The following is a 13,108-nucleotide window of genomic DNA, read 5'->3' on the forward strand; positions in this document are numbered from 1 at the left end:
GCAAACTGTGGGCATCCTGGAGAAGTTCTCGGAGGGTGAGGACTGGGAAGCCTATGTCGAACGGCTAGACCAGTACTTTGTAGCCAACGAGCTGGACGGAGAAGGAAGCGCTGCAAAAAGGAGAGCAGTCCTCCTCACGGTCTCCGGGGCACCGACCTACAGCCTCATGAAGAATCTTCTGGCTCCAGTGAAATTGACAGATAAGTCGTATGAGGAGCTGTGTACACTGGTTCGGGAGCATCTCAACCCGAGGGAGAGCGTGCTGATGGCGAGGTATCGGCTCTACACGTGCCAGCGATCTGAAGGTCAGGAAGTTGCCGAGCTAAGGCGACTTGCAGGACAATGTGAGTTTGATGGCTGCCTGGAGCAAATGCTCAGAGACTTTTTTGTCCTGGGCATTGGCCACGAGACCAGCCTATGAAAACTTTTGATTGTAGAGACACCGATCCTCAGTAAGGACATTGCGATAACACAGGCGTTTATGTCCACCAGTGATAACACCAAACAAATCTCTCAGCACACAAGTGCTAGCAATGTTCATAAATGAATTGAACTGTGTTTGCGAGCAAAAATGTACAGGGCAGAAACCACGAGTCTGCAACTGCCAGTAGGCCTCAGGTGACCCAGATGACTCAGAGTCTCAACAAAGGATGAATGCAAGGCGTTGTTGGCGTTGTGGAGGCTTCCATTCAGCCTATTCATGCCGCTTCAAAGGGTATGTTTGCAAGAGCTGTGGAACAATGGGGCACCTCCAACGAGCTTGAAGACGAGCTGCAAGCTCTGCAAAACCTGCTATCCACCACGTGGCAGAGGAAGATCGGTCCATGGTGGATCAAAGCAATTTCGCGCCTCAGAGAGAGGAGGCAGATACTAAAGTACATGGGGTGCACACATTTGAGACGAAATGTCCACCTATAATGCTAGATGTAAAATTGAATGGCTTACCCATAGCCATGGAACTGGTCACTGGCGCTAGAAAATTCATCATGAGTAAAAAGGTATTTGAGAGACTGTGGTGTAACAAGGCACTCAGACCAGCCCTGAGCCCTATCCATACGAAACTGAGAACGTATATCAAAGAGCTCATCACTGTCCTGGACAGCGCCATGGTCAAGGTCATCTACGAGGGCAAGGTACACAAACTGCCACTCTGGATTATCCCGGGCGATGGCCCCACACTTGTTGGAAGGAGCTGGCTGGGCAAAATCCGCTGGAACTAGGATGACATCCGAGCGCTGTCACTTGTTGACGAGGCCTTATGCACCCAGGTTCTGAACAAATTTTCTTCCCTTTTTGAGCCAGGCATTGGAAACTTTTCCGGGGCAAAGGTGCGGATCCACTTGGTCCCAGAGGCACGATCCATTCACCACAAGGCGCGAGCGGTCCCTCACATGGTGAGGGAGAGAGTGGAAATCGAGCTGGACGGGCTGCAATGCGAGGGCATCATCTCCCCAGTGGAATTAAGTGAGTGGGCCAGCCCGATTGTTCCAGTACTCAAAAGTGATGACACGGTCAGGATTTGCAGCGATTGTAAGGTAACTATTAATCGTTTCTTGCTACAGGACCAATACCTGCTACCTAAGGCAGACGACCTATTTGCGACGCTGGCAGGAGGCAAGACGTTCACTTAGCTCGACCTGACTTCGGCCTACATGACGCAGAAGCTGGAGGAGTCTTCAAAGGGCCTCACCTGCATCAACACGCACAAGGGACTGCTCAGCTACAACAGATGCCAGTTTGGAATTCGGTCGGCTGCAGCGATCTTCCAGAGAAACATGGAAAGCCTACTCAAGTTGGTACCACGCACGGTGGTTTTTCAGGACGACATATTGGTCACGGGTCGGAACACCGTTGAGCACCTACAAAACCTGGAGGAGGTCCTCCAGCGACTGGATCGCTTAGGGCTGCGGCTGAAGAGGTCGAAATGTGTCTTCATAGCAACAGAAGTGGAGCTTTTGGGGAGAAAGATCGTGGCGGATGGCATTCGGCCCACAGATGCCAAGACAGAGGCTATCAGGAACGCACCGTGGCCATAGAACGTCCTGGGACTCCTCAACTATTTTGGTAACTTCCTACTGGGGTTAAGCACCCTCTTAGAGCCCCTACATGTGTTATTGCGTAAAGGTGAGAACTGGGTATGGGGAAAAAAACCAAGTAATTGCTTTTGAGAAAGCCAGAAACATTTTATGCTCCAACAAGCTGCTTGTATTGTATAACCCGTGTAAAACACTTGTGCTAGCATGTGATGCGTCGTCGTACGGAGTCGGGTGTGTATTACAACAAGCTAACGTTGCGGGGAAGTTGCAACCTGTCGCCTATGCTTCCAGGAGCTTGTCTAAGGCTGAGAGGGCCTCGAGCATGATTGAGAAAGAGGCATTAGTGTGTGTGTTCGGGGTAAAGAAAATGCATCAGTACCTGTTTGGCCTCAAATTTGTGCTGGAAACCGATCACAAGCCCCTCATATCCCTGTTCGCTGAAAACAAGGGGATAAATACTAATGCCTCAGCCCGCACACAAAGGTGGGCACTCGCACTATCAGCATATAACTATACCATCCGCCACAGGCCAGGCACCGAGAACTGTGCGGATGTTCTCAGTTGGCTACCATTGCCTACCACAGGGGTGCAAATGGCGCAGCCTGCAAACTTGTTGATGGTGGCGCAGCCCGCAGACTTGTTGATGGTCATGGAAGCGTTTGAAAATGATAAATCACCTGTCACGGCCCGCCAGATTAGGACATGGATCAGCCAAGATCCTCTGCTGTTCCTAGTAAAAAAACTGTGTACTGCATGGGAGCTGGACCAGCATCCCCGTTGAAATCCAAGAGCTAATCAAGCTGTTCCAGTACTAAAAGGACGAGCTGTCCATTCAGGCAGACTGCCTGCTGTGGGGTAACCGCGTAGTGCTGCCAAAAAAAGGGCAGGGAGACGTTCATCTCGGATCTCCACAGCACACACACGGGTATAGTAATGATGAAAGCGATAGCCAGATCCCACGTGTGGTGGCCCTGTATCGACTCTGATTTAGAGTCCTGTGTACGGCAATGCAGCGCGTGTGCCCAGTTGAGCAACGCGCCCAGAGAGGCACCACTAAGTTTGTGGTCCTGGCCCTCCAGAACATGGTCGAGGATCCATGTCGACTATGTGGGCCCGTTTCTCGGTAAAACGTTCCTGGTGGTGGTGGATGCTTTTTCAAAATGGATTGAATGTGAAATAATGTCGGGAAGCACCGCCACTGCCACCATTGAAAGCCTGAGGGCCATGTTTGACACCCACGGCCTGCCTGACATACTAGTCAGTGACAACAGGCCATGTTTCACCAGTGCCGAATTTAAAGAATTCATGACCCGCAATGGGATCAAACATGTCACCTCGGCCCCGTTTAAACCAGCCTGCAATGGGCAGGCAGAGTGGGCAGTACAAACAATCAAACAGAACCTTAAACGAGTCACAGAAGGCTCACTCCAAACCCGCCTGTCCCGAGTACTGCTCAGCTACCGTACTAGACCCCACTCGCTCACAGGGGTGCCCCCGGCTGAGCTACTCATGAAAAGGACACTTAAAACCAGACTCTCGCTGGTTCACCCCAACCTGCATGATCAGGTAGAGAGCAGGCGGCAGCAACAAAATGTAAACGATGGTCGCGCCACTGTGTCACGGGAAATTGATCTGAATGACTTTGTGTATGTGCTAAACTATGGACATGGTCCCAAGTGGATCGCGGGCACGGTGATAGCTAAAGAAGGGAGTAGGTTGTTTGTAGTCAAACTGGACAGTGGACAAATTTGCAGAAAGCACCTGGACGAAACGAGGCTGCAGTTCACAGACTGCCCTGAACAACCCACAGCAGACACCACCTTTTCGAGCCCACAACACACAGCCAAAGGATCAACGACACCACCCCGGACCAGGAAATTGAACTCACCATGCCCAACATCCCAGCAAGGCCAGGCTCACCCAGCTCTGCAGGGCCAACAACACGCCAGCCCAGCGAGGGCACAGCCAACACACCAGAACAGACATTTGTACCGAGGCAGTCCACCAGGGAAAGAAAGGCTCCTGACCGCCTCACCTTGTAAATAGTTTTCACTTTGACTTTGGTGGGGGGGTGGGGCGGGGGATTGATGTTGTGTATCTGCAAAGCATGCACTCCCATGTTCCGCCACCAGGGAGCGCATCCCCTGAAGTCCCAAGGGATCCCAGCATTCCTTGGGAGCACTGTATATAAACCGGCCCCTAAGGCCTATTCCTCACTCTGGAGTGTCTTAATAAAGACTGAGGTCACTGTTACTTTAACCTCCCCGTGTGCAGCCTTATCTGTGTTAGGAACACAATAGAATCGGTGTTGGGTCCGTTGCTCTTTCATTAATGGTCTGGACGAAGTGTTGTGGCACGATCTACAATTTTTCAGATGATACCAGGATGTGTGCGAGCGTTAGGATTGTAGATGATGCTTGAGGGCGTCAGGCGGATCTTGATGTGTTGGGAGATTGGGGATCATGACTGACAAATGATGTTTAATTTGGAAAAGTCCAGTGTTATGCCTGTGGGCAGGGCGAATGCTCCACATAGATCAACCCTTTAGCGAAATGCACGAAAGCAGGTGGAGAAAGAAAGAGATCTGGGCATTCTAGTGCATACAGCTCTAAAAGTACATGAGCAATGCCGTGAAGCGATAGCTAGAGTGAATAGGGTGTTGGGGTGCATTCATACAACAATTCAGTATGAGACGGGTCTCGTATTTTGTGCTTGCACAAGACCTTGATCAGGCCACACTTGGGATTCACTTTTGGTCTCCTCACATGATGGGTGGTATTGAGGCTTTGGAACGGGTGCAGTGGATGCCACCAGACTAATTCCCAGTATAAAGTTATTAAGATAGGCTAAAAGAGTTGGGACTCTACCCCTTAGCGAAGCATAGCCTTAGAGGTGATCTGATTGAGGTTTATAAGATGATGAAGGGAATACATTTGTGTTCCAGTTGACAGTTTGTGCCAATTAAATAGGTTAGGGAGAAAATAAGAACATAAGAAATAGGAGCAGGAGTAGGCCATACGGCCCCTCGAGCCTGCTCCACCATTTAATAAGATCATAGCTGATCTGATCATGGACTCAGCTCCACTTCCCTGCCTGCTCCCCATAATCCTTTACTCCCTTATCGCTCAATAATCTTTCTATATCCATCTTAAATATATTCAATGACCCAGCCTCCACAGCTCTATGGGGCAGAGAATTTCACAGATTTACAACCCTCAAAGAAGAAATTCCTCCTCATAGTTTTAAATGAGCGACCCCTTATTCTAAAACGATACCCCCGAAGTCTAGATTCCCCCACGAGAGGAAACATCCTCTCTGCATCTACCTTGTCAAGCTCCCTCATTATCTTATGTTTCAATAAGATCACCTCTCATTCTTCTGAACTCCAATGTGTATAGGCCCAACCTACTCAACTTTTCTTCCTAAGTCAACCCCCTCATCTCAGGAATCAACCTAGTGAACCTTCTCTGAACTGCCTCCAATGCAAGTATATCCCTCCTTAAATACAGAGACCAAAACTGTACGCAGTACTCCAGGTGTGGCCTCACCAATATCCTGTACAGTTGTAGCAGGACTTCTCTGCTTTTATACTCTATCCCCCTTGCAATAAAAGCCAACATTCCATCTGCTTTCCTGATTGCTTGCTGTACCTGCATACTAACTTTTTCTGTTTCATGCAGAAAGACCCCCCAGGTCCCTCTGTACTGCAGCATTTTGTAATTTTTCTCAATTTAAATAATGTTTTTAATTTTTTCTGCCAAAGTGGATAACCTCACACTTTCCCGCATTATATTCCATCTGCCAAATTTTTGACACTCACTTAGCCTTTCTATATCCCTCTGTACTTTGCAATTTTTCTCCATTTAAATTATCATTTGCTTTTCTATTTTTTCTGCCAAAGTGAATAACCTTACATTTTCCCACATTATACTCTCTATCTGCCCAATTTTTGCCCACTCACTTAGCCTGTCTATATCCCTTTGCAGATTGTTTGTGTCATAGAAACATAGAAAATAGGTGCAGGAGCAGGCCATTCAGCCCTTCTAGCCTGCACCGCCATTCAATGAGTTCATGGCTGAACATGAAACTTCAGTACCCCCTTCCTGCTTTCTCGCCATAACCCTTGATCCCCCGAGTAGTAAGGACTTCATCTAACTCCCTTTTGAATATATTTAGTGAATTGGCCTCAACTACTTTCTGTGGTAGAGAATTCCACAGGTTCACCACTCTCTGGGTGAAGAAGTTTCTCCTCATCTCGGTCCTAAATGGCTTACCCCTTATCCTCAGACTGTGACCCCTGGTTCTGGACTTCCCCAACATTGGGAACATTCTTTCTGCATCTAACCTGTCTAAACCCGTCAGAATTTTAAACGTTTCTATGAGGTCCCCTCTCATTCTTCTGAACTCCAGTGAATACAAGCCCAATTGATCCAATCTTTCTTGATAGGTCAGTCCCGCCATCCCGGGAATCAGTCTGGTGAACCTTCGCTGCACTCCCTCAATAGCAAGAATGTCCTTCCTCAAGTTAGGAGACCAAAACTGTACACAATACTCCAGGTGTGGCCTCACCAAGGCCCTGTACAACTGTAGCAACACCTCCCTGCCCCTGTATTCAAATCCCCTCGCTATGAAGGCCAACATGCCATTTGCTTTCTTAACCGCCTGCTGTACCTGCATGCCAACCTTCAATGACTGATGTACCATGACACCCAGGTCTCGTTGCACCTTCCCTTTTCCTAATCTGTCACCATTCAGATAATAGTCTGTCTCTCTGTTTTTACCACCAAAGTGGATAACCTCACATTTATCCACATTATACTTCATCTGCCATGCATTTGCCCACTCACCTAACCTATCCAAGTCACTCTGCAGCCTAATAGCATCCTCCTCGCAGCTCACACTGCCACCCAACTTAGTATCATCCGCAAATTTGGAGATACTGCATTTAATCCCCTCGTCTAAATCATTAATGTACAATGTAAACAGCTGGGGCCCCAGCACAGAACCTTGCGGCACTCCACTAGTCACTGCCTGCCATTCTGAAAAGTACCCGTTTACTCCTACTCTTTGCTTCCTGTCTGACAACCAGTTCTCAATCCACGTCAGCACACTACCCCCAATCCCATGTGCTTTAACTTTGCACATTAATCTCTTGTGTGGGACCTTGTCGAAAGCCTTCTGAAAGTCCAAATATACCACATCAACTGGTTCTCCTTTGTCCACTTTACTGGAAACATCCTCAAAAAATTCCAGAAGATTTGTCAAGCATGATTTCCCTTTCACAAATCCATGCTGACTTGGACCTATCATGTCACCATTTTCCAGATGCACTGCTATGACATCCTTAATAATTGATTCCATCATTTTACCCACTACTGAGGTCAGGCTGACCGGTCTATAATTCCCTGTTTTCTCTCTCCCTCCTTTTTTAAAAAGTGGGGTTACATTGGCTACCCTCCACTCCATAGGAACTGATCCAGAGTCAATGGAATGTTGGAAAATGACTGTCAATGCATCCTCCTCACAACTTGTTTTTCCACCCATCTTTGTGTCATGAGCAAACTTGGCTACAATACACTCGGTCCCTTCATCCAAATCATTAATATTAATTGTAAATAGTTGAGGCCCCAGCACCAATCCCTGTGGTACCCCACTAGTTACTTTTTGCCAACCGGAAAATGACCCATTTATCCCGACTCTCTGTTTTCTGTTAGTTAACCAATCCTCTTTCCATGCTAATATATTACCCCAACCCCGTGAACTTTTATCGTGCAGTAACCTTTTATGTGGCACCTTATCGAATGCCTTCTGGAAATCCAAATACACCACATCCACTGATTGCCCCTTATCCACCCTACTTGTTACATCCTCAAAGAACTCCAGCAAATTTGTCAAATATGATTTCTCTTCCATAAAATCATGCAAACTCTGCTTGACTGAATTATGCTTTTCCAACTGTCCTGCTACTACTTCCTTAAAAATGGACTCCAGCATTTTCCCAATGACAGATGTTAGGCTAACTGGTCTATAGTTTCCTGCTTTCTGTCTGCCTCTTTTTTAAAATAAAGGGCCAGGAGTCACAATTTTAAAAGAAGAGTAGGGACGTTGTGAAGCATCAGCATGAAGTGGCACATCCGCGTGTGAGGGAGGGAATAAACAGTGTGAGCTCTGATTACAAGAAATCCACGGGACAAAATTTGAACACGTTCAATATGGTGGGCGATGCACTCTGTCAGATTACGTCCAGGCAGTGAAAGTGAAAATGACCTTACTGTGTGATACAAACCCATACTCACTTGACAGATGAAACATAATCTGTACCATCCACCCAGCGCCACTTCCCTTCTTCAACACGGTCATCGAGTCCAATCCAATAATCATGTTGTACATTCCGTTGTACATTCCGTTGTACATATGCCTGTCAGGTAAATAACAATGTAGCTGTGTTAGCAGATTTCGTCACAAGAAAGGGTTGTTAGTCCGGCGACAATATCTGCTTATGATTCACGCAGGAGGATTTTTTATAATGAGCTTTATTACACTGATTGATTTGATCTTTCCATTTATATTAAATAACACGCAAGTAATACAACCTGGTTCCCAGGCTCCGACCACCTCAAGAGCACGCTCCGACCCTAGAGAACAACACAAGTCCTGGAGCGACCAGCTCCCGCCCACCAGGTCCTGACTCCTGACTCTCGAGAACACTCTGTAGTTAAAGGGAACCTGGTTCTATTATACTATAATGCAACCTTGGCTTGTGCCGAAGTAATATGTAGGTACCAATGTGCAGGTTTAGCTCAGGCCGCATTTTTAGTTGTTGACCCACCTTATCTCTTTCAGCCTTCGCCTTTGTGCTACCAGTTTTGTTTATAACACAGTAAGTGCTTAGGTCAAATGAAAGAAAAGCTGAAATAGATTAACTTTTAAAATTATCTTAAAACATTCCAGCGATCTAGATCAAAAAATCTGTAACCAAAGTTAATTTTAAGCACATCTATATCACATTGCAGTAGGTGAAGGAGGTAGCTGAAGCACATTTTTCTCACTGCATATTGTGACAAGAATAAAAAGGATAATTTTTGCGACTTCCTCAGACGTCCTGCTGGAGCTATGGTCGAAGATTGATGAAACTCTTGAAGAAAAGGTGTAAACAGCCATTGAAATTCCGGCCTCCTTGGGTCCGTACGGAGTGTTTACGGACCCGGAAAGGCAACGGAGAAGCCGGTTTTCAGCACACAATGTGCATGCGTGCAAAAACGGCTTTTCCGATCTGTCAAGTTTCTAGCTTGACAGATCACATGCATCTCGGGCAGAAGGACAGTCACACGGCAGAGACTGCAGTATTTGCCCGTCTCTTGCCCTGCAAATGTCCTTAAAACTCTTGCGCCTGTTTCAAAACATATCAAAAACATTTAAAAATAACATTTAAAAATACATATTTATGTTAAAATCCTGCCCACTCAGATAATTTTATTTTAAACCATAATTAAAACTTTTTTTTATAGAAACATTTCTATCAACTTTAATTTATATAATGTATTTATGTGAGGTGTTTTTTTAATGTTTCATGTAGTTTTTGGGGGTGTTTCTCATTCATAGTAATAGGAATTTTGGTCTTACAAAACTCATTACTATGAATGAGAAAATACTTTATTGTGATTGGGTGTCCAGGCCCACGTGACTCCTGCCGACATTCCAACGTGAACGCGCTCCATTGTCAAGAAGAGGAGGCCTCAGGACCAGGATCGACCAAAAGGTAAGTGCGCGCCTTTTCTCCTATTTTTAGTCGAACGCCCATGGGAAGAAGAAACTGGGATTTCTGCACCAAGAAATAGGAGCATGAGTAAGCCCTTCGGCCCTTCGAGCCTGTTCCACCATTCAATACCACCATAGAATCATAGAAATTTACAGCACAGAAAGAGGCCATTTCGGCCCATCATGTCCACTCCGGCTGACCGAGAGCCTAATCCCCCTTTCCAGCACTTGGTCCGTAGCCCTGTAGGTTACAGTACTTTAAGCGCACATCCAAGTATTTTTTAAATGTAGTGAGGGTTTCTGCCTCTACCACCCTTTCAGGCACTGAGTTCCAGACCCCCACCACCCTCCAGGTGAAGAACTTGCCCCTCATATCTCCTCTATACCTCCCCCCAATTACTTTAAATCTATGTCCCCTGGTTGTTGACCCCTCTGCCAAGGGTAACAGGTCCTTCCTATTCACTCTATCCAGGCCCCTCATAATTTTATACACCTCAATTAGGTCTCTCCTCAGCCTCCTGTGTTGCAAAGGAAACAGACCCAGCATCTCCAATCTTTCCTCATAGCCAAAATTCTCCAGTCCAGGCAGCATTCATGACTGATCTTCTACCTCAACTCCACCTTCCCACATATCCCTTGGTTCCCTTAGTATCCAAAAATGTATCGATCTCTCTTTTTGAATATACGCAATGACTGAGCATTCACAGCTCTCTGTGGCAGAGACTTCCAAAGATTCACAACCCTCTGAATGAAGACATTTCTCCTCATCTCAGTCCTAAATAGATGACCACTTATTCTGCGACTGTGGGCCCGAACTTGGTGTGAGCAGCCGCCGAGGTTCCACCCAAATGTATTTTTCCCCCAGAGTACTCCGGTCCCACTCATCTGCCACCCCCAGGTCCTGCCTGGCAGGAGATTCCTTGGTGAAGTACCACCGGCGCAACTTCCTGCCGCCCGCCCATGCCGGAGGCTCAAAAACAGGGATATTCTTCGCACACGATCCTGTAGGATCGTGCTCCCACCCGCCAGAAGGACCGCTGGCAAAATGATGGTCTGAGCTGGCTGTAAATCGGGCGGCAGGGAGAATCGTTCTGAGTGCTCCAGCGCTGCACATTCCGGGTTGCTTCCATATGCTGCACCATTATCAGAGGCTCAGAATTAGTTGTCTGATCGACCAGAAGCTGCACAGAATGAATTAAGACATCAAAATGAAAAGTTCTCTGTTGAAGGGAAGTGTAAGGTGTGGTTTTCAGGGGGTCAGCTTTCCCTTCTGACCGTATATGAGCGGTTACGAATCGCTCCCACACTCTTGGTTCTAGACACTGGAATTATGAAGGGACTGTGACAGACTTGGACAGACAATCGGTTTCAAGGTAGGAAGCAAGTATGGCTTTATTGTGTTTAAAAAGAAGTAAAGGCACGACTTTAAAAACACACACGGAATATTAATACCAATACACACTGAGGGGTACAACACATTGAATAAAATGTCAAATTGCAGCCTGTGGGGAAAAGAATACAGCTTAAACTCTAAATGGGGTAAAGAGGAGAATGCAGATACATTTACACAAGTTATCCCAGCCTCCACCCCTCCCCCCCCCCCCCCACCTCCCAATTCCCCTAACTAACTAAGTTATAGCTCTGGGGTTTCAGGGGTCATGCTCACCAATCCCCTTTTGACAGTTCCAACTCCGGGGTTCGCCTTAGTTGTCCACGTTCTGTAGTCTGTACCCCTTGGTAGCGTAGGACCAGCTTGTAGAGTGGTAAAATCTTCGGTTTTTTCTTCGGTTTTGTCGGGTTGGTTCCGGTTGACTGTTTGGTAGGTTGCAATGGCCCGCAACCTTCCGATAGTCGTTTTGAAAGCCTGTTTGCTGTCGTGGTGCTGTCCTTCTGGGTTTTAGAGATTCCTTTCCCCGGTGTTTCGGGGTCACACTTTGAGGCTGGTGTAGAACTTATGCAGCGAGACTGCTAACTTAATAGTGTCTCTAGAAGCACATCTAACTGCCAGAACAGGCCTTCAATGATACTAAAACAGGCTTCCTTATCTTTGCGCCACATCAGTTCTTGGGCTTTGTTTAAACTGTTCTGTCCATTGATTTTAAAATGTCTCCTTTATCAGTGTTTTTGGTGGGCTAATCAGCAGTAACTTGATTAGGGTGTGATAATGTGCTCTCACTGGTTTTGCATTGTTTTAGGATTGTCCAGTTTCCTGACCATCTAGTTGGGCCCATGATTTCCATTGTGCTTGATTGGGTAATTTGATTATCTCTTAGGGAGTGAATTGGTGTTGCATAGTTCCCCCCAGACAGTCTGGGATCCTTAATACACGAATTTGCTTCACAGAGGTTAGCCCCATCTCCTGTCTTCGGTAACTCTTTTTCGCAGCCAAAATGTTGTAGAATCTTAAAATTGATCTGCTCCTTCCCATAGATGTTATGGGGATCTCAGGCTTCTGTAATTTAGGTCCATTTCTAATTCCCTTTCCTATGAGTCCAAACACTGAGGGGGTGGGGATGGGGGTGGGGGGTCTCCATGAATGCATCCCCTTTTGTCCCCTGCAGGCTTCGTCTGCCCCTTTAAACTCATTTTAAAAGTCCAGAAAGGGATTCTTCTCCTCTGCAGGGGAAAGGTACCAGGAATCTTTGCGAGATATTGGTAAATTCTACAGAAGGTGTGGTGGAGGAAGCAGCAATAAGTAGCGGGAGATGGTAAAGGCTCAAAGGAGATGCCCTACAAGAGATTTTAGACCATTGCAGGCAGAACAGAGTTATTGACAGAATGTGAGTGCACAAATGGAAAGAGCTTATGTCAGAGTAAATAAGTGAAAATGAGAAGATGTAATGCTCTGGCAGGTCGCAGCATGTGATGGTGAGAACAGCATCACCTCAAGTATAGAAGACGGAAAACATATATAATGGACTGCAGGGTCACTGAGGAACATGTCATATCAGGGGTGGGACTCCGCGATGGTGGACCTAAGAAAAAGTGGACCGAAGTTCAAGCCTTAATGTGTGCTCTGCAAGTAGCGTGACTGTCTCTCATTGAGTGACAGCCTTCCGGCATTGATGACCCTTCAATGTCGGACCCAATCGCCTGATGACAGGACCCATTAATCGTTTGCATCATATGTGGAGGGCAAGAGATTCCTCATACAGCAGTACACCTGAAGAAGATTTGTCTTTCTCAGGACACACCCCAGATAATTTTAAAAATGAGACACTGACCAAGAGTGGGTGAATAATGTGACTGTATTGAATAGTGCAGCATGCAAAGGTGACAGACCATGCAACCAATTGAACCCAACATATATACAG

The 13,108-nt window shown here is 46.7% G+C and overlaps 1 protein-coding gene across 1 annotated transcript in view; it reads right to left on the minus strand.

Annotated features, from left to right (window-relative positions):
• LOC139237844 (hepatic lectin-like) overlaps positions 1-13,108 on the minus strand; it is a 54,076-nt gene that overhangs the window by 23,996 nt on the left and 16,972 nt on the right. The window contains exon 2 of the mRNA XM_070867069.1: positions 8,333-8,454. Within this exon, the coding sequence (XP_070723170.1) occupies positions 8,333-8,454 (122 nt within the window). The remainder of the gene's footprint in view (positions 1-8,332; positions 8,455-13,108) is intronic.

Source organism: Pristiophorus japonicus, chromosome 24 (genome assembly GCF_044704955.1).
Source record: "Pristiophorus japonicus isolate sPriJap1 chromosome 24, sPriJap1.hap1, whole genome shotgun sequence".
In the NCBI taxonomy this organism is placed as follows: Eukaryota; Metazoa; Chordata; class Chondrichthyes; family Pristiophoridae; genus Pristiophorus; species Pristiophorus japonicus.